The 21,053-nt window shown below is 37.9% G+C and overlaps 4 protein-coding genes and 1 pseudogene across 6 annotated transcripts in view; 3 read left to right on the forward strand and 2 right to left on the reverse strand.

Annotated features, from left to right (window-relative positions):
* Nucleotides 1-997: 997 nt before the first annotated feature.
* On the reverse strand, nucleotides 998-5,430 carry LOC104770101 (disease resistance-like protein CSA1). Its single transcript, XM_010494452.3, is given in 7 exon segments — nucleotides 998-1,279; nucleotides 1,281-1,910; nucleotides 2,005-2,883; nucleotides 3,038-3,352; nucleotides 3,481-3,929; nucleotides 3,932-4,656; nucleotides 4,779-5,430. Coding segments are annotated over 7 exon segments (3,528 nt in total). The 5' UTR covers nucleotides 5,273-5,430; the 3' UTR covers nucleotides 998-1,243.
* Nucleotides 5,431-5,776: 346 nt separating this feature from the next.
* Nucleotides 5,777-7,414, forward strand: LOC104770102 (NAD-dependent protein deacetylase SRT1-like). Of its 2 annotated transcripts, XR_015592383.1 has the most exons (5): nucleotides 5,896-6,016; nucleotides 6,762-6,854; nucleotides 6,991-7,089; nucleotides 7,165-7,215; nucleotides 7,380-7,414. XR_015592383.1 is itself a non-coding variant. In XM_010494453.3 (4 exons), the coding sequence occupies exons 1-4, from the start codon at nucleotides 5,881-5,883 to the stop codon at nucleotides 7,222-7,224; spliced, it is 324 nt and encodes a 107-aa protein (XP_010492755.1). In that variant the 5' UTR covers nucleotides 5,777-5,880; the 3' UTR covers nucleotides 7,225-7,378. The 2 variants fall into 2 exon arrangements, 1 of the variants encoding a protein (XP_010492755.1); XM_010494453.3 differs by lacking the exon at nucleotides 7,380-7,414 and having other exon boundaries at nucleotides 5,777-5,952; nucleotides 7,165-7,378.
* Nucleotides 7,415-7,513: 99 nt separating this feature from the next.
* Nucleotides 7,514-9,107, reverse strand: LOC104770103 (putative prolyl 4-hydroxylase 7; annotated as a pseudogene). The gene is made up of 5 exons (XR_015592384.1): nucleotides 8,862-9,107; nucleotides 8,680-8,766; nucleotides 8,544-8,601; nucleotides 8,341-8,445; nucleotides 7,514-7,979 (listed from the first exon to the last, which is right to left on the reverse strand). The product of XR_015592384.1 is annotated as a putative prolyl 4-hydroxylase 7 (transcript).
* A 3,513-nt stretch (nucleotides 9,108-12,620) lies between these two features.
* LOC147918975 (uncharacterized) lies at nucleotides 12,621-13,577 on the forward strand. The gene is made up of 2 exons (XM_087503802.1): nucleotides 12,621-12,764; nucleotides 12,909-13,577. The coding sequence occupies exons 1-2, from the start codon at nucleotides 12,621-12,623 to the stop codon at nucleotides 13,575-13,577; spliced, it is 813 nt and encodes a 270-aa protein (XP_087359928.1).
* A 6,453-nt stretch (nucleotides 13,578-20,030) lies between these two features.
* The window catches only part of LOC147918976 (uncharacterized), a 1,209-nt gene continuing 186 nt past the window's right edge, over nucleotides 20,031-21,053 (forward strand). Inside the window, exon 1 of the mRNA XM_087503803.1 lies at nucleotides 20,031-20,981. Within this exon, the coding sequence (XP_087359929.1) occupies nucleotides 20,031-20,981 (951 nt within the window). The remainder of the gene's footprint in view (nucleotides 20,982-21,053) is intronic.

The following is a 21,053-nucleotide window of genomic DNA, read 5'->3' on the forward strand; positions in this document are numbered from 1 at the left end:
TATATCCAAACTAACCGAAACCGAACCGAACCGAACCGACAATTAAATGGTTAACCGAAATATCCGAAAACCTAGAAGATATCAAATATTATATACTTAATATTATGCAAAACTATAAAATAAACTTAAAATATAAATTATTTCTAGATTTAAAACAATTAAATATTTTAAATAATCAATATATGTAAATGTTATTATTTTGAATTTACAAAGTTAAATACTATTTTGTAAAATTGAATCCATATTTTTCCCTTTTTTGTATTTTTGTTATTGTATATTTGGTTAATTTTGGTTATATTCGGTTAGTTTTGGTTATATTTGGTTTATTTGGTTAATGTTAATATAATTTATGTTAGTTATGGTTATTTATTTAAATAACCAAACCGAAACCGAACCGAAAGAAACCGAACCGAACCGAACCGAAATTTCAAAAATATCCAAATGGTTACTATATTACTATATCCAAAATAACCGAAACCGAATACAACCGAACCGAAACCGAATGGTTAACCGAATGCCCAGGCCTAGTGGAAATGTAGCTCTCGTCATGGTTATCTATGTTGCTATTCTTAATTTGCATTAAAAAAAGGCTTCCATAGTTTTTGTTTGGTCTGATTGATGTGAAGAGTTTTAGTGTTTGCTACTTAAAGTTTTGATATGAAAACGGAAGCTCAATGGTCTATGGGGCGGTTGATGCTAGAGTTGCAGTCAAATGCTCTGTTTTCTGGCATAGCAATGGGGAATGTAACTTCTAAAGAGTACAGTACCTCCGTAGTGAGATTTTGAATTTTCCATTGCATTGTATTAAGGTGAGACGGCAGAGATGCTCAGCTCCTTAGTGAAACATTTGGTCTTAACACTCTATTGTAGAGTTTTAAGCCAAGTGATCTAAAGTGTGTCTGTTGAAGAGTTTCAGCAAAGACATTGTTAGAAATGAACTCAGGTATGTGTTGATATTGTCTTTGTATGGGGATCGATTTTTCTTTCATCTGGCATGTATCGAAACCATATACCATGAAATTTTATTAAATCCTAAACCATTCTGTAACACCCTAAATTCCAAAGCCAAAATCATCTATAAGATGAGAACAGAACAGAGAGATAAATGCACAACGAAGATACATACAAATACATAGGAGGTCTAGTGAATAAAATAGTGAGAAAAAAGAGGAACTCGGCAAGGTCTTTTTATGGGTTTAAGTTGATGAATTTAACACAAAAGAGTGGAATCAATACCATATGTCTAGGAAGAATATGCTTCATCTGGGATGTACGTTAACAGAACTTTCAATGTAGGTGGTGGTCTGCCAATGGTCCTTTGGTGATTCATCGCCATTTGCTTGATCCTTGAAACAACCATGATTACTTAGAGTAATAACTTTTGTGTTACCTTTGACATCGTCATTCCTTGGGACTGCAACTTTGTTCTCTTCAGGTTCAAACACAAAACTGAAACCGGATTTCAAAACTTCAAACCTAGCTTCCTCACCAGTATCAGCTGTCACACTAAACTCTATGGATGCCTTGGTCGGAGCACATTGAGATGGACCTTGGCCTTTAACAGGTTTAATGAAGTCCGAGCAGTTAGTGTAGCCTATAATGACGTGATCTGATTCAACCGGGTCTACTTCGTCGTAATGTTCAATCAAACTCCCAATCTTCCAAGTAATGCTGGTGGAAGAGCCCTCTCCAGTGGTTTGCTCACAAGAGAATCTAACTGTCAAGTTGGCATGATTTTGAGAAATCTTGAATGAGACAACAACACATAGTGCTATCCCAGAAAGCCTATTGTGATTCCAGTGAGGAGGTAATTCGAACTCCACCATAGATCCAATTGCATTATGACAAAACCATGAAGGCATTTCACATCCAGGAAAGCTAGTTGAGAAAAAAATCTCAGGAACACAACTCTGCAAAGTTACACAAAAGGGGAAATGTCATTAACCTCAATTCCAACAAAGTTATACAACAGGAAAATCTCAAGGGAGAGGAAGAGAGAGATACCTTATCGCATCGTTTAAGTGCACTTGATAGCAACTGACACTTCCTTTCAGCATATGCTACAATTTTCTCCTTTGCATCTTGTTCCAATTCATTGCAGTAAGTGAAAATGAACGTGGAGTTAATAGTAGAACATACCAGTGGTTTTGCAAGTGTTTTCAGTAAGCTACAGCCACGTACATCTAAACACTGAAGATTTGGTGGAAGCTGAGGAACATGTGTTAGAGTCTTACAATACTTCAAATCAAGCCACTGAAGTTGAGAAAATATCTTGATTAGATCCGGAAGGCAGCTGATCTTTTTATTCATGCTTAAACACAGATGCCGCACTGAGACTATTTCTGGTATCTCTTCTATGGATGTCTCATCCAAAACCAAAATCTCTAAACGGCTTAAGTTTTCCCCACTTTTAGGAAATTCTTCGAGCTTTATACAACCAAAAAGTACAAGTTCTTCAAGAGCTTTCAGCTCACCAAGGCTTTCAGGGAGCCTTTTCAGCTTCTTGCAGCCTTTCATGTTCAACAAAACAAGTCTTTGAAGGATCCGAATGTCACAAGGAAGATCCTTTATTGCAGTGCCATCCAAGTGTAGAGCTTCTAGCTTATCTGAAATGACCTGAAAGGTTTTTAATTTTGAGCAGTCACTGAGGATAAGTGTTTTCAAAGAGATCAATTTAATCTTTGAAAGAGACTCAAGACTTGTGCATCTTCTCAGGTTCAAAGAAACAAGACACTTCATGTTTTCCATATCCACATGCAACTCTTTCAATGCCGTGCAACCTTCAAGATTTAATTCTTGAAGATTTCGAGCCTTTCCTAACCCCGCCAAAGTGTTCAACTTCTTTGAGTGATTCAAATTGATCCATTTTAGTTTTGATGCATCCTTGGAAAATGAAAAGAACAAAAAAGAAGGAAAAGAGTCAGACAACACCCCAAGAGACTATATATCCAAGTAGATTTAGACATACTCAACTGCATGCATTGGAGAATAGGGACCAAGAAAAGAGAGAGAGAGCAACTAGTGTATTGTTACACACCTTGTTATCTTCCCAAACTCGTTCAATCTCGCTATAAGGAAGCTTAAGGTCAACCAAATGATCCGGGGTTAAATCTTGTGGAACTTCTGTCAACGGGAATTTCAGCCAGTGGAGATACCGCACCTCATTCAGTGGTAGCTGGAGTCCTTCAGGGAAGTTTAATTTAATGTCACTTTCACATTCTTGAGGACATTGAGTGCTGTAGATTTTGAGATATCGTAAATCTCTCATACTGGCAAAAGCATTGTTGTGGAAGCACATTTCTCTTGTTATATCAGACAAGTCAAGAAAGATAGATCTGACATTAGAAGCTCCCTGTTAATGAGTGGCAAACAACAACAACAACAACAGAAATTACAAACGAGTTACCTTAATTAAAACGAACCATTGAAAGTAAAATGTAATTTTAGACAACCTTAGAGAAGAAACATAGTATTATTTACCTTATTTTTTGTCAGCACATCAGTTATGGTGTGATGGTGCCACAACCTATGGCGCCCCTTTCTATCTTTAGCAGTAGCTTCTCGACCAAGTTCCTTGGAGAGCATATACAATGTATCATCCATCTCTACTTTACCAGCATAAATATTAATCATGAACTTGTTCACGAGATCTTCTATTATATTACTAGAGCCATCTGAATCCAATAAACTCGCAACGTAACTCTCATCTAGCGACCTGAAGCAAGCTATGTCAAGAAGTGTATCTTTTTCTTTTTGACTCAGTCCATCATAACTCCCTTCCCAGACCCTTTGAAGCATCTTGCTAATGCTTTGTCCAGGTGGACTTTTATGGTGTTGATTCAACAATGCATTTAGTTTTAAGCCCCAGTGAGTCTCATCTTTTCCCAAAAGCTCCGCACCCAACATCTGGAGAGCAAGTGGATTTCCTTGGTATAGTGCACGAAATCTTTCGACAACTTGGGGAAGTTTCCTCGCCCGGGAGCATCTCCTTCGTGATCATCAAATGCGTACTGGAGAAAGTGTTTTAAGGCGTCTTTGTCGCTTAATGGAGGGACTTGGTAAGTATCATTGACCAAACTTTGTGTCATCAATGACTTATCGCTTGTAGTAATGACGATCTTGCTTCCTTTCTTAATCCAGTCGCGTTTGCCGAGAAGAGCATCAATCTGTTCCTTGCTACTGACATTGTCAAGAACAACAAGGACTTTGGTCTCGAGTAGTTGATCTCTGTATGCTTCTACGGACTCAATGTTTGGATTCTCAACTTTCAATAAACCTTGCAAGAGTAACGTGGCCAAGTAATCTAAACCGTCTTCCTCTGAAGTTTTATGGATATCTAGGATTAACACGTGTCTCAAGAATCTATCATTCCACTTCTCATATAGCATAGTAGCTAGAGTGGTTTTACCTATACCGGGCATCCCAGCAACACCGATGGTACGAGTTGTTTCCTTTGATCCAAAACTTAACTTTTCCTCTAGTTGCTTAAGTCGGTGTTCGATTCCCCAAAGGCTTTCATGACGTTTTTGTCTTTGGGGTTGCGGCCGTGGTCCAATGCATTCTGAGTGATTAGGAGCAGGAGGAACCTCTGAACGTCTATTTTGTATAATTTCTTTAACCTTTTTAATAATTATATTGATGACTTGGTCCTCATCGCTGCTAACAATAATTGTGTGAGATCGATGACAGAATCTTATCTTATATGTTTTTGTAAGATATTATACTATGTTTTTGTAAAATCATATCTTGAGTAATTAAATGAAAGGAGTGTTAATTACCTTTTATCATCCAACACGATGCCGGTTAGGAAAGGAACATATTGTAAAGCTTCCTTCCATTCTTTCTTGATCTTCTTGTCAAAAGGAGGCTTCACCAGCTGCCTGAAGTTATCGCCGAAGTCTCCCTTCAGTTCTTTAACAGTGTCAGGCTGTACCTTGTAGAAGATTGGAACCACCACGAGCTTATTTTGTTCCCTTCTTTGTTTCATCTTCGCAAGCTCCTTCAGACACCATTTTGACTCCGTGTACCTTGGGGAGAATATAGCTAGCGCGATCCTTGACCCTTGGATTCTTTCCAGCAGTACATTCAACTCTTGGCCCATCTCTTCATCTGTGTCTATGAAGGCATTGATCCCTTTCCTTTTTAAGCCCTTCTCGAGATGGCTGACGAAGTTGTAGCGCAGTTCGTCTCCACGGAAGTTAATGAACACTTGGTCTTGTGGTGTCTCAGCGTCTGCTTTCACCCAGGAAGAGGAGGCGGAGGAGCTTGCCATGTCAGATTTTCTAATTAACTTACATTCCCTCTGGCTTTAGTCCTCTTAAAACTGGAAGACCAATCATTATTCTCCTCTACTCTGCTATCGATCTTAATTAGGAGACTTCCAAAGGATAAGTCAATACTTGTTATTAATTAATTAAAGAGTTTTTTTTTTTCCCAGCCGACCCTCTGGGTCGATGGTCCAATCTACAAGAAAATATGGTCTAGATTTGTTTACTCAGGGGACCACTAGCACTCTGTATATATGAGAAAGAAAGCTTAACTAGAACTAGAAGAAAAAAAACATTTAAACCCAACCTTGATCGCGAACCAGACTATCTTATGGATCAGTTGGTCGGCTCGACCCGTGAAATCCGGAAAAGATATGTTTACTAAGGCCATGTACATTGGTATTGGTGTAGGACAAGTTTTGGTCCTTCAAATATATTAATTTTATTTTGAGAATTTCTTAAGTTTGGTATGAGACCATGTGCATCGGTGTTGTTTTAACCCCGTTTTTTTTCGATTTAAAATAAATAAAAAAAAGCCCAATTCAGAAGAAACGTATCTTCATTTGGGACGTTTTTTCTCCGTTCACTTGGACGCGTGCTACCTTTTGATTGGATGAAGATTCAGACGATGGGTTCCATCGAAGAAGAGCAAAGACCTCTAATCGAAGAAGGTTTAATTTCACAGGTTTGTTCAATTTCTGATCAATTAGGCCGAGTTCTTCGACCCTTCTCACGTTCTACAATGCAAGGTTGTTCTTCTTGGGTTTCTTTATTTTGTTTCCTCTCTGGGTTTTTGTGGGTTTACTCGATTTTTTCTCCGTAATCTTATGTAATTTCAGGTTTCGTTGATTCTTGTCTCTGGATTGATCGCTTAGCAGTTTAGATTTCTTACAGTTGATCCTTCGTGTGTTCTGTCCTAGTGTTTGATTTTTGGATCGCATGTTCATATTAAGCCCTTTAACGCTTTATCATCTTGTCTTTTTGATGGGTTGTGATGGTTGTTGAAGAGTTGGAAGTATTACTTAATGATTCGTATATTTTAGGTTTTACCGTACTTGTTTTTGGACTTGCATTGTGTTGTGTTAATTGGAAGAATTGGAATTGGGTTATATCAAGCAACTTAAGATGAGCTAGGTGTCTTTATTCCTTGTGGGTCTCCTAAAAAAACAATGTCAATGGTTCTTATTTACTGATTATGCAAAAAGCCTTTGTCTGATTTTGTGTGTAGAATTTGACTCTTTGTTTATCATTGTTTTAATCTAACAAGCCAAATGTTTGGCAAATGACGTCTGTATAAAGGGATTTGGTTGCTAGATTCTTGGCGTATTTATTGTCTATTTCACCATTGTGCTAACTTTGGTTTTGGGAAATGATTCAAAAGGTTTTGGATCTGTGTCCTGTTTTCATATTCTTCTTGATGCTTTTGCATATTTTGGCTTTTGTTTCCTGTTCTTATGTAAGTATCTTCAAGAAGGATGGTTTTATGTTTTGCAGAGTAAGCATCTAGTAGTCTTCACAGGTGCTGGCATTTCAACTTCTTGTGGTATTCCTGATTTCCGAGGCCCTAAAGGAATTTGGACTTTACAGGTCTGAGCCAAGGCTTTTTACTCATCATTGATTGACTTGATGGCATTTCCTTGGACTGTCTGGTTATATACCTAACATTTCATAAAGCATAATATCCTGCAAGTTAACATATGTGAGCCGTGTTTATTGTTTTCAGAAAGCATCTTTGCCATTTCATCGTGCAATGCCTAGCATGACTCATATGGCTTTGGTTGAGTTAGAAAGAGCTGGCATTTTAAAATTTGTCATCAGTCAGGTAATCCTCTTTCTCCCTACATAATTATATTGTAGAATGAACCTTGACTCGTTTCTTTGCTTCTCCTACTTGCAGGGACTGCAGTTCAAATGGCTCTTTTCTCTGTTCTTGCCGTCAGTTATTCAGGTAACTTAACTAAGCAATGGTCAAGTGTGATTTAGCTTTGTATGGCTAGCTTTCTCTTGTGTCTCATTGTAGTTATATTGTATGCTGGGGGACCAAAATGTGAGGGACACCAATGCTTATGTCAAATTTAAGAAACTCTGAAAATAATCTTATTATATTTGAAGGACCAAAATCTGAGGGACACCAATGCCCATGCTCTGAGTATTGGTGTCTTCACAGATGGTCCCCTGGAAAAAATAATATTATTTTTAATTAATTAAATTAATTATTTAAATTAATAAGTAAAAACATATTAAAATTTTTATTTAAATAAAACATATAACATTGACATTAAAAACATAAGAAAATTACAAAGTTACAAAAACTTGAAAAAAAATACAAAACATACAATAAAAACATTAAAGATAAAAAAACATAAACCATACAAACATTAAAGATAAAAACAAACATTTTTATTCAATTCATAGATTTTTTTTTTTTAATTAATCTTCATAGATTGATGCATACAAAAATCGTTGAGGTATCTATTATATCACTTGATTCTTCGAAAATTTTGCAGGGGAACAACGGAGAGAAACCGAAAGAAGAGGCGATGGGGACAACTACAGATGGTAAGGCGCCGAATGTGACGTTGAGTCATGCCACATATACAGCCAAAGATGGATTGAAACGAGCCACAGATGCCTCAATCAAATCTTCTTTTAACCATTCATGGACTCAATCAAATCTTCTTTTAACTGTCCAAAGTTAGATACTATATCATCCTGCACAACACAAAAAACCTTACCATTCAAGCTTACACAACCTCTAGAATAGCCAAGACAGATTTGCATTCAGGCTACTACATTGTCTAAGCAAAGAAGTAGAATTCTAAGGTGTTGCAGGAAATATAGAAGTGACAATGAACGAGTCTGCCTAACTAGTAGAGTAAACTAGCCTAATATAGTTCTTACAGAAGCCAGATTATACCTCATATCATCAATCATTCTCAAAAAAAATACATCATCAATTCAAATGAGAGGATTGGTCATTGTACACGAATCAAGATATAACCACAGCTTCAAACAAGCCAACACCTGTCTATGGATTCAAACATCTCTTGTAAAGCTTATATATATAACTCACCTGTCTTTTAGAAAGAAACAATCCAAAACTAGTCCGTACTTCACTCTCTACACTCTCACCAGAATCATTATCAGCCACCATTGACTTCTCAAGCTTTCCTTTCGCCTAAACCCATAAATCTAATCCATCATCACTAGTTCTTCAAAATCAAAACCAAACACAAAAAAAAATAACCTTAAGAATACGTTTAAAGATTTCTATACCAATTTGATAAAATGATCACACTCCTCATCAATAAGAAACCCTTTATACAAAAAAGCTCTGCAAAAAAAAAACTCACAAACTTTAAAACACAAATCAAAATCAACAGAAACAAATAAAAGAAAAGCTAAAACAAACCTAGGAGTCCAAGAGAGTTGAGTAACACGAGTTGGATCAAAACCAAAAGAAGAAGCACTCGTTTTCATCTTAATCACGGACCCATCTCTGCAAAAAAAAAAAAAAAACAAAACCCTCTGAGAGTCAAAACCAAAATTCGAAAGAAAACACAATCGAATCAATTTCATCGTAATCTTCTAAACCTGTTGTTACTCGATCGAGTGAAGAAGCGGGTAGGTGCAGATGAGAATTTAGGAAGAATCAAGAGAAAACATAGGGAAATGCGAGAAAAATCCGAGAATCCATTGTGTGAAAAAAAGACTTGTTGGAGGAGACGAAGACCAAGATTGATGAATTTGTATTCAGTATTGTAACGGATGAAATCGCCGGCCAAACGAATCGCCGTCAAGAGAGAGAGAGTCGGAGAGAAAACAAATAAACTCGAAGCTTCGACTTTTCGGGTTCCCCTACCCAAAATCGCCGTTATGAGAGAGAGAGAGTAAAGAGAGAGACTCGGAGAGAAAGAAATGATCTCGATACTTCGATTTTTTTTGCTTCACCCTACCCATAAAACAACAACAAATTAGACGCCAACACGTGTTAAGACGGTCGCAGCAAAATACGTCCCAATTATAGGAACGTTCCTTCGATATATCGTTCATTTCTATTTAAATTTAAGATTTTATTACTGAAGGACAGACCATATATACGCTAATGCACATGCTTTAATAATGTGTACATAGTACTATGAAGTCTATGATACTACAGGTAAGGTATTTGACCCGCGTATTACAAAATTGATAATGCAAATAAAATAAATAAATTTTCCATAACCAAATGTAATAAATGAAATTAGGATAATGACGATAACAAAATAAATGAAACTAGAATATGATCCGTGCTAATTCCTTTCTTTTATTTATTTGGTAATTTTTATTTAAAACATTGTATATCTGATTATTTTATTTTCTTCAAAACGTTTGATGGAATATTATGGGATGAAATCATATACTGAATATGACTAATGAAAATAATATCTATTCTGTAAGATAGATTTTAGTATATCTAGATTTTGATTCGCGGTATAACGCGGATTAAGTTGTGTGATAAAAATAATAATATTTGTTTGTTAATTTTATTTGATTTGTTTAGTGTTTAAAATTAGATATTGTATTTTGATTGTTAATTATATGAGCTAATTTAACCTACAGCTCATATTAATTTTAGGATCAAATATGTAACATATGTTTGTCAAAATCATTGTGACCGAGAAAACCTACCAAACAACATTATTCCAAACTTAAATTTACTTCGAAAAATCATATTTTTGAAATTTTAACCCTTGCTTTAGCAAGAAATCATATTTCTTGATTTTTTTTATATGATAGCGACAAATTATTGACCCGTGCTATAACAAATCAAATTATAGTGTTTATATTTTTTAAATTTTTGATCTATTATATATTTATGATATTCTTAAAAATATCAAATTAAACTATTTTTAAAGATTCCAAATTAAATTATTTAAAAAGTTTATTATAGTATATAAAACAATACAATTCAACAAAAGAAATATATGAAATGAATTTAAATATTCAAATTTCGACCTGTCACTCAGTCAAAATTTTCTGATATAGTTAGGTAAGATTTAATTTTTAGTATAATCGGAAATCACTTGTAATCTACAAAGAGTGATTAATTTCTATTAATTTCTAAGATTTTTTTTTGTTTATGTATGGTTAGTTAAATATTCTTTGAGATTTTATTTTATTCTTTAAAATGTCCTTTTTAAGAGGATTGTAATCGATCGTAAAAAAAAAAAAGAGAATTGTAATCATAAATCTATATAACTTATCAAATAATTAATCCATATAACCTATCAAATAATTAATCCTAGTTATAATATATATTAATATTATATGGTCTACCAATTTGTGTACTTCCGTTTTATTAGAAAAAGAATTTGGATAACGAATTAATAGTCCATTATGGATGGTAAATTGGTAATAGTGAAGTAAAATTGTTTAATACTACTACAGTACTACTCAATCTATTTTTTAAATAACAACAATAAATGTAAGAAATTCTGGCTTATCCCGATAACGATTAACAGTAGTAGTACGAACTACGAACTAGACACATCGAATAACTGAGGCAGAAGATAAAATGTCATTGATTGAAAGTTAGCACGAATTTTGTTAAACTTTTCTTGAACTTTTATTTGTAAAATACATTCAACTAGATTAGGTGAAACACCTAATATTTTGAAAAAAATAACACAACTAGGCAAAAAAGTAACCAAAAAGACAAAATATGACAGCGCACTATCGAATATATTACCAATAGAACTATGTGATTATCACAAACTCCCTTTCGTACAATACAGAGAATTATTTATTAAAATGATTCCAACAAAAAATTATTTATTTGTTGTAAAACACTTAGTGGACTCCATCGACCGGTCCATTATCCAGTCCGTCTATACTCGGCCTATCGGCTATACTCAGTCCGCACGCATTAGGCCCATTAGCCAAAGCCCGTCGGTGATAACATTAGTATATCGGTTTATAGCTTTGGATTTGTAACACTATATATATGTTGTGACCTCGATTCATTATCAATAATAAGAACAAGAGATTTCTCCTAAACTCTCTAGTTTCATAACACGTTATCAACACGATAGCCTCTAACCCTAAAACCCTAAAGGCAGCCGCCGATCTCTTCTCTTTCCCTAAACCCTAAACCGTCTTCTTGTTCTTACTTCCATCCGAGACTAAACATCTCTCCTGTTCGAAGATCTTCTTGTTCACGAGCATACCTTAGCTCGTGATCAAGCTTCTATCGATAACTTGATCGAGGTTCGTGGTTCGCGGAATCGGGGGTGAGTTCAAGTGCGAAGCAAGGAGCTGTTCGCGGGAAGCAGTTCGTGGGAAAGCAAGGAGCTGTTCGTGGGAAGCAGTTCGTGGGAAAGAAAAATCTGAGGTCTTTAGCTCCCAGATCATTACCGGTCAGAATCCTTGTGGTGTTAAGGTAAACAAAATTAAAACTTTCTTAAAACCATATATTCGAATCTGATCCTTAAAAGCTAAAGAACCCTAAAACAAACGAGTAAACAATTAACAAAGTTTAAGATCTCTAAAACCTAAAAGTTAAAAATCGGATCATGCTTAGGTTGTTAGATTTCTTGAGAATTAAAACCAATTATAATACAAGATTGAAATTTGGTTGATTGTTGCTTGTTGTGATGCATAAGAACCTAGAACCATATATTGTTAGATCCATGAGATATTAATCAAACTGTTCTAGGATATTAAAATTTGGTCATTCATGCATCATATAGAAATCGGATCATGTAAGACTTGTTCTTGTAAAACTCGGCTGCATGAATCAACTCTTAGGATTTCTTAGACAAGCTTGAACATAGATTTCCTGGAAATTTTCGGCCATGAGAAACATAAAATTTCGAGCATGAACTTGTCTAGAACAAATTAGGATAATTTCCAAAACATTAAAACATTATCCTAAAATTTAAGTAAAATTAACTTTAATATTCTAAGAGTATATCCGATTAAATTAAACTTTTGTTAAGTTTCTATAAATTAAACTTTAAAATCGGAATTAATATATTGGTTAGGATAAGTTCCTAATTAATTATAAGAATTATCCAAAACTTTAAAACCAAAAATATTTAATGAATCCTAGAGCAAATAGGAAATCATAAGAAAGGGAAATCCTATCTAGGAATTAAGGAAATCATTGCATGCATTAGCTATTTAGTTTTATTGTCTTGCATGCATGAATTTAAACCGAAAAACTATAAGAGGCAAGGCATGGTTCGGTCTCAAATACCGCATGACCCAAGGCATGGTTCGGTCTCAAATACCGCATGACCTGAAATTACTTGTTGCATGGTTCGGTCTCAAATACCGCATGCTAACTGTCGGTTGTATATATTTATGCAGATGGTACAAGTTAAAGAATTGGTCCATCCTGCTTTAAGAGCTTCAGGTGATAACTACCTACGATGGAAGCTGGACACCGAGATCCTCCTGAAGTCTGAGGACTTACACGAGTGCATCCAGCCGGATAACGAGTGTTCTAATAAGGTAAGGTATAAGGCCATTGGCCATATACGCCATCACCTTGAGGAGAGCCTTAAAAATCAGTACCTCACGGTAGAAAACCCACTCGACCTTTGGACAGAGCTGAAAAGCAGATACGGACACCAGAGAATGGTGCTCCTCCCATAGGTTCGATTGGAATGGGAAAACCTTAGGATCCAGGATTTCAAAACCGTGGATGAGTATAACTCAGAGCTTTTTAGGATTGTCTCTATCCTGAGGTTGTGTGGTACTGTGGTGACCGAGAATGAACTCCTAGAAAAGACCTTCTCTACTTTCCACGTCGACAATATGCTACTCCAGCGATTGTACCGTGAAAGAGGGTTTAAAACCTATGGAGCTCTCATTCCGTGTCTACTGCTAGCTGAGCAGGGTAATAGGCTGAAGATGAAAAAAGCCCCATTACCAGAGGCACCCAAGGTTGATTTACCTAAAGAACCCGATAAGACCAACTATGTCCACAGAGAAAGACACTATGGCCGTGGTGGCTGTGGTGGCAGAGGACGTGGTGGTCGAGGGGGCCAGGCTGGTCGAGGAGGCCGCAGACTTGGTGGTAAGGGCCGTGGGTCCTTTAAGCCACACGCCAAGGCCAAATCGACTTGCCACCGATGTGGTATGTCAAACCACTGGGCCAAGAACTGCAGAATTCCCAGACACCTCATTGATGCATATCAAGAATCTCTTAAGAAAAATCCAGAAGCAAACTATATACACATCGATGATGAAGGAGACTTCGATCATGAGAATGATGATTTGCTAGAGTATGAGACTTCCGACTGTCTCAAAGATGATGATTGAACATCAATTTTATTTTGTCTATGCTTTTATGATTTAGTTTCCTTCTATGTAATGGATAATTGCTTTGATTTAAGTTCAATGGATTTTATTTTATAAATTGTCTTATTAAAATCCAAAATCATTGTCCTATTTATAGAAATGGCCGAGGACATGAGTGAACTAGTAGTGGATAGTGGCTCCAGCCACACCATACTAAAAGACAAAAGATATTTCATAAATCTTATAATGAAAAGTGCAAATGTTAATACAATTGCGGGTATAGCAAATCTTATAGAAGGCTACGGCCAAGCACACATACTGTTGCCTAGCGGAACACACATTGAGTTATGTGATGCTTTATACTCACCCATCTCTAAGAGAAGCTTATTGAGCTTTAAAGACATAAGGTCAAATGGTTATCATATTGAAACCAAGGGTGAAGGATCTAAAGAGTTCCTTTACATTACAGAAAATGTGAAAGGACAAAAGAAGATCCTAGAGACTATATCTGCACTAGCCTCTGGTTTATACCATGCTAAGATTAACATGATAGAATCCAACATGGTAAAGCACAAAATGTATAAAGAAAGTTTCACTTTATGGCATGACCGGCTTGGCCATCCGGGCTCAAACATGATGCGTAAACTAATTAAGAGTTCAAAAGGACACAACCTTAAAGAAAGAAAAGTTTTCCCTAAGAATCTCACATGTGTGGCATGTGCACAAGGGAAACTTATTGTAAGACCTTCACCAGTAAAAGTCACAAAAGAGAATTTACATTTTCTGGAAAGGATACAAGGTGACATATGTGGACCAATACACCCACCAAGTGGGACATTTCGATATTTCATGGTGATGATAGATGCATCAACCAGATGGTCCCACGTATGCTTGTTATCCACGAGAAACTTAGCATTTGCTAAGCTCTTAGCTCAAATCATTCGATTAAGAGCACATTTTCTAGATTTTTCACTTAAGACTATACGTCTAGGCAATGCTGGTGAATTTACATCCCAAGCGTTTAATGATTACTGTATGTCCATGGGGGTGAGTGTGGAACATCCTGTGGCACATGTACATACACAAAACGGATTAGCTGAATCCTTCATTAAACGAATACAATTGATAGCTCAACCATTGTTAATGCGATCGAAGCTTCCTGTGTCGGCTTGGGGACACGCGGTCTTACATGCAGCTGAACTCATACGCATCAGGCCATCTAGTGAACACAAATATTCACCATCTCAACTCCTATCGGGTCAAGAGCCAGACTTATCCCATCTTAAGACATTTGGTTGTGCCGTTTATATACCAGTTGCTCCACCACAGAGAACTAAGGTGAGACCACAAAGGAGGATGGGAATATATGTTGGATATGAGTCTCCCACCATAATAAAGTATCTCGAGCCACTGACAGGAGACCTGTTCAAGGCCAGATACGCGGACTGTCAATTCGTTGAGTCCGAATTCCCTATGCTAGGTGGGGAGACTAGCAAGCTGAGCAAAGAATTGACATGGAATCAAACATCCTTAGAATGGCAAGATCCTCGAACTATAGCATGTGATGCAGAAGTTCAGAAGATTATACATCTTCAACAGCTTGCTAATCAATTGCCAGATTCCTTTGCTGACCCAAAGAGAATAACAAAATCGTACATACCAGCTTGCAATGCACCAGTACGTATTGATGTTCACAAGGAACACAATAATCAAGTTGCTACAGAGTCTACGCCACGTTTGAAACGGGGTAGACCATTAGGTTCCAAAGATAAGAATCCTCGGAAAACAAAAGGTGCAAAACAGACCAAGGCTAAAGGAATTATAAAAAAACCAGACATTGTTGTCACGGAAACTCCTAAGGCACCAAGTGAGACTCAGGACGCTGAACCTCAAGAGCCTGAAGGAGTTGACAACAATGAGATCTCAATAAACTATATTATGTCTGGAATTCAATGGAACCAAAAAGATGTCGACATTGATGATATATTTTTATACAAGGTAGCACTTGAAATAAATGAGGATCATGAGCCCACATCTATATTAGAGTGCACTCAAAGCAAAGATTGGCTTAAATGGAAAGAAGCCATTGATGTGGAATTAAACTCTTTAAAGAAGAGAAGTGTGTTTGGTCCGACCTTAAAGATAACACCAGAAATTAAACCAGTTGGACACAAATGGGTCTTTGTAAGACAGAGAAATGAGAAAAACGAGATTGTGAGATACAAAGCAAGGCTCATAGCACAAGGATTCTCTCAAAGACCTGGCATAGATTATGAGGAGACATACTCCCCTGTGATGGATGCAACGACTTTTAGATATCTAATAAGTCTGGCCGTAAGAGAAAGTTTAGATTTGCGGTTAATGGATGTTGTAACTGCATATCTATACAGTCCACTGGATAATAAAATTTATATGAGATTACCAAAGGGTATAGAGCTCAAAGATAAGAAGGGTTCTAGAGACCAATACTGCATAAGGCTAGACAAATCGCTTTATGGACTGAGACAGAGTGGTCGAATGTGGTATAACCGGCTAAGTGAATATTTAGCTAAGGAAGGTTATAGGAATGACCCGATCATTCCGTGTATATTCATAAAGAAGTTCGCGAATAAGGGATTTGTGATAATAGCAGTATATGTGGATGATTTAAACATCCTCGGAACCTCTGGGGAAATCGCCCAAACTGTAGAATATCTCAAGAAAGAATTTGAGATGAAAGACCTAGGCAAGACAAAATTCTGTTTGGGATTGCAGCTTGAGTACATAAACAATGGGATCTTTGTGCATCAAAAGGCATACACAGAAAAGGTACTCAAGAGGTTTAATATGGAGCAAGCACACTCATTGACTAGCCCAATGGTTGTGAGAAGTGTAGAAGTGGATAAAGATCCATTTGCTCCTAAGAAGGACAATGAAGAAATTCTTGATCCTGAAGTGCCTTACCTCAGTGCTATAGGAGCATTAATGTTCTTGGCTAGCCACACTAGACCAGACATATGCTTTGCAGTGAACCTTCTGGCAAGATATAGTTCTTGTCCGACCATAAGGCACTGGAATGGTATTAAACATGTTCTGCGTTACCTACAAGGAACGACAGATTTTGGTTTATTTTATACTAACCATAACAAAGAAGGTTTAGTTGGTTTTGCTGATGCAGGTTATCTATCCGACCCACACAATGGTAAGTCACAAACAGGTTATGTGTTTACACACGGTGGTACTGCGATCTCTTGGCGTTCTATGAAGCAGAGTCTTGTTGCTACATCCTCAAATCACGCGGAGATCCTAGCCATACATGAAGCCAGCCGTGAGTGTGTTTGGTTGCGGTCCATGACTCAGCATATACGAGCAGACAGTGGCATGGACAAAGACAAATCAGCAACAGTCATCTATGAAGACAATACAGCCTGCATCGCACAACTCAAGTACATCAAGGGAGATCGGACGAAGCACATCCTGCCGAAGTTCTTCTACACACATGAACTACAAAAGGCCGGAGAAGTTCAAGTGGTGCAAGTTCAGTCATGCGACAACTCAGCCGATCTCTTTACCAAGGCACTACCGACAACAACATTCAGGAAGCTCACGCACCAGATTGGAATGCGGAGGCTTAAGGACCTGGAGTGATGTTTGGAACAGAGGGAGCAATGTGTGCTGTACTCTTTTTCCTTCACTAAGGTTTTGTCCCAATGGGTTTTCCTGGTAAGGTTTTAATGAGGCAGCATCCCCTAAGCACATTGCTGCGTTCCCGTCCAACACAGGTACGGTCATATCATCCAAGGGGGAGTGTTGTAAAACACTTAGTGGACTCCATCGACCGGTCCATTATCCAGTCCGTCTATACTCGGCCTATTGGCCATACTCAGTCCGCGCGCATTAGGCCCATTAGCCGAAGCCCGTCGGCGATAACATTAGTATGTCGGTTTATAGCTTAGGACTTGTAACACTATATATATGTTGTAACCTCGATTCACTATCAATAATAAGAACAAGAGATTTCTCCTAAACTCTCTAGTTTGACAACATTATTAAAAATTCGGAACTTCCACGGTTTATGAAACAAATAAAAATAAAAATATTACGTGGTTTACCTAATATAGCTGTATATATTAAAAACTACTACTATATGTAAATGGTACGAGGTGTACCGTATTTATAATTGTATACCCATCATAAAAATTAAAAATAATACCGAAAAGCAATAATACTTTTTTTTTTGTTCTTTCAGTTTTGTCGTACTACTTTCTCTAATCACTGATACCTTTTTTAACTACTCCCCCATTACCCACTAATTTGTGTTTGTGTCCATCAATCAGTCCTTATAATTATACATTTTAGTACAAACTTTTAGAGTATAAACTATTAATTCGTTATCCTTGTTTCATGTATTAATTCGTTATCCTAATTATAAACTTAATCTTATAGGGAAAAATAGGTTATTCTCTCGCAAAAGATCATACCAGCAGCACATATAAACATATACATAAAAGATCGCGTATGTGAATATCAGTGAAGTCACCGGGCGGTTCTGTGCAATGTGCATCATTGACATTGACTTTATGTATCGCGTTTTCCACCCGTTAACATAACTATCATTTGGTCCCCTCATGAAAAGAAGAGAACTCTCGTATTCATTACAGTTTTAGTTTAGTATAAAAAAACACATGAGGAAATGAGGAAGTTCACATAGACGTTGGTCTGGACTAGATAAGGCTCACCGGTGGAGTTTCCCAAGAACTCGAAATCGAATTCGTTGTGGTTAGGACCATCGGAAGACATCTGAAAACATTGTAAAACAATCCTAGTTTGACGAGTGTGAAACGTTTTTTTTGCCACATCAGCAAGGGTGATTTTTGGGCGATTACAAAGGCGATCTAGGGTTTTCGTCGGCTACCCGGTGAGCCGCCGTTGGTGGTTTGGGTGATGGTGGAGAACGTTCCAGTGGTTCCGTCTCCGGTTGAAAATCAGGATGAGGAAAGGGTGGTTTTGAATGTTGACGCTGCGGTCCCAAAATCTTATGCGAAGGCTCTCGGTAGTAAGCCTGGTCTATCTAAATTTGATGTTGAGGTCTCTGTGATTGATGGTAAAGCTACAGTGGAGGTTCCAGATGCTGTGCTCCAGGATTCAATCCCTCTGTGGGAGGATTTTCTTATTGGTCGATTTCCTTCGGATGCTCTTCATGTTGCCAAGATTCATGTAATTGTGAATAAGATTTGGAATTTGGGGGACAAAAATATTAAGATTGATGTGTTTGGTGTCAATGCGACTACTGTCAAGTTTCGCATCCGTAATGGTTCGGCTAGGTTGCGGGCTCTGCGAAGAGGTATGTGGAATATATGTGGGTTGCCAATGGTTGTTTCAAAGTGGACTCCTATTGTGGAGGAAGCCCAACCTCCGATTACGTCAATGTCTCTCTGGGTTGTTATCAAAAATGTTCCCCATTCGTTGTTCACGTGGAAGGGTCTCAGCTATTTAGCTAGTCCGGTTGGTGAACCTAAGCGGCTGCATCAGGATACTGAGCTGGTAACTGATTTCGAGAAAGCAAAGGTTTTTGTTGAGGTAGATCTTTCAGTGGAGTTACCAAGGAAATGTTTTTTTTTAGTATTAAAGGCCATGAAGTTTGTGTTGAGTATGAGTACCCATGGCTCCCTGACCGCTGTGGGTTTTGTCAGAAGTGGGGTCACTCTATTTTGAGGGGTGCCTTGTCAAATTGGGGAGATCTCAATCCAAAGGGGTGACTACACCTCCAACCGTGGTTGCATCTTCACCAGTGGCTGTGGGCGCTGCTCCGGCTCTCAAGGAGGTTGTTCTCCGGTCTCCTTGTGCTTCTGAGCTTGGTCATGTGGTGAACAAGGTACAAGATTCAGGTGTGGCTGAAGCAGCTTTGGATACATCAGTGGTGATGCAACAGGATGTTGTTGACTCTGTTGTCAATGGAGACATTACAGATACTGCGGCCGAATGGACAGAAGTAAGAGGTTCTGGGAGTCGTGTTTCCCACTCTGCTAGTAAGAAACTCGAGTTTAGTCAAGCTCGAATTGACTCTCCTACTCGGTTCGATGTTCTCAAGGACGCTGCTGAGGAGGGTGAGTTCGTTCCAGAAGTGGAGCAATATGCGGTTGTCCACACTGAGCGGCCTCTGGTTTCATCGGGGGCACCACCAATAGTGGTGAAGGCAGCGGAGCTGAAGCAAGGCTCCACAACTGTCCCTTAAAGGCCAAACTTGCCCCGTAACTCGAAGAGTTCACATAAATATCTTTCAGAAACTGCTCAGTCTGCGAAGGGTACTGCCTCTCGCAACTCAACAAAGCGGAACCCCAAACTCCACTGATCATGTCTGGTTTCCTCTAGAACATTTGTGGTTTAAATAAGTCAAGTAAGCAGAATGTTATCAGAGAATGGGTTCGGCGCCAAGGTTTTCATTTTGGTTGTGTTGTTGAAACGAAGATTAAAGAGCACAGGATTGGTAGAGTAATGCGGAGGACATTTGGTAATTGGAATCTAATCTCTAATTATGAGTTTAGTAGATTGGCCAGATTATGGGTGTTGAGTGACCCTCATACCAAGATGAGGGTTTTGTATAAAAGTGGTCAAGTTATTACTTGTGAGGTGCAGCTTCCGGGTAGTACTGAGTTATTTTGGTGTTCATTTGTTTATGCTTTTAACACTGTGGAGGAGAGACAGGAACTTTGGCACAACATTAAGCAACAACAAGATCTCGCTTTGCTTCACGGTAAGGTGTGGCTTGTCTTTGGCTATTTTAATGAAACGGTCGACATATCTGACCACTCGAATAGTGATATGACTCCTTTTGTGACTTCGGGGATGCGAGATTTCATGGAAGTGATTAGATATTGTTCTTTCCTTGAGCTAAAGGTTCACGGTCCGGTTTTCACGTGGTCAAATAAACGTGACAGTGGTCTCATTTACAAGAAGTTAGATAGAGTTTTGCACAATGTGCAATGGTCTACCATTTATCCTCTTTCTTACTATGTGATGGAGTCGGGAGGGTGCTCAGATCATCTTCGTGGGAAGATTTATTTGGACCCTACAGCTCATAAACCAAAGAGCCCTTTTAAGTTCACGAATGTGATGGCTACTCAGGATGAGTTTTTGCCTCTGTTGGAAGACTATTGGCAGCCCTTGCCAGGTTTGTACCCATCTACCTCGGCTTTGTTTCGTCTATCAAAGAAGCTCAAGGGTTTGAAGCCTTCTCTCCGTGAGCTTGGTCGTACCAAGTTGTCAAATATTTATGGTCGAGCAGCTGATGCTTATGAGGATCTGTGTGCAAAGCAGCTAGTCTCTTTATCCACCCCTTCACCACTGGCCACCATGGCTGAATCTGTTGCATTGACTCGTTGGGAGAGAGTGTCTGCACTTGAAGAAGCTTATCTACGACAGCGTTCTAAGTTGCATTGGCTGCAAGTGGGTGACAAAAATAATAAGGCCTTCTATAATGCCATTAGAGAGCGTTTGGCTCAGAATTTGATTCAGGAG

Source organism: Camelina sativa, chromosome 20, assembly GCF_030686135.1.
Source record: "Camelina sativa cultivar CO46 ecotype springtype chromosome 20, ASM3068613v1".
Classification (NCBI taxonomy): domain Eukaryota; kingdom Viridiplantae; phylum Streptophyta; class Magnoliopsida; order Brassicales; family Brassicaceae; genus Camelina; species Camelina sativa.

Coding starts and splice junctions, on each gene's coding strand:
- LOC104770102 (XM_010494453.3), top strand. CDS start 5,881: ATGAAGATTCAGACGATGGGTTCCATCGAAGAAGAGCAAAGACCTCTA. Junction 6,855..6,990: donor AAGGAATTTGGACTTTACAG/GTCTGAGCCAAG, acceptor TATTGTTTTCAG/AAAGCATCTTTGCCATTTCA. Junction 7,090..7,164: donor TAAAATTTGTCATCAGTCAG/GTAATCCTCTTT, acceptor TCCTACTTGCAG/GGACTGCAGTTCAAATGGCT.
- LOC147918975 (XM_087503802.1), top strand. CDS start 12,621: ATGGTACAAGTTAAAGAATTGGTCCATCCTGCTTTAAGAGCTTCAGGT. Junction 12,765..12,908: donor ATAACGAGTGTTCTAATAAG/GTAAGGTATAAG, acceptor CTCCTCCCATAG/GTTCGATTGGAATGGGAAAA.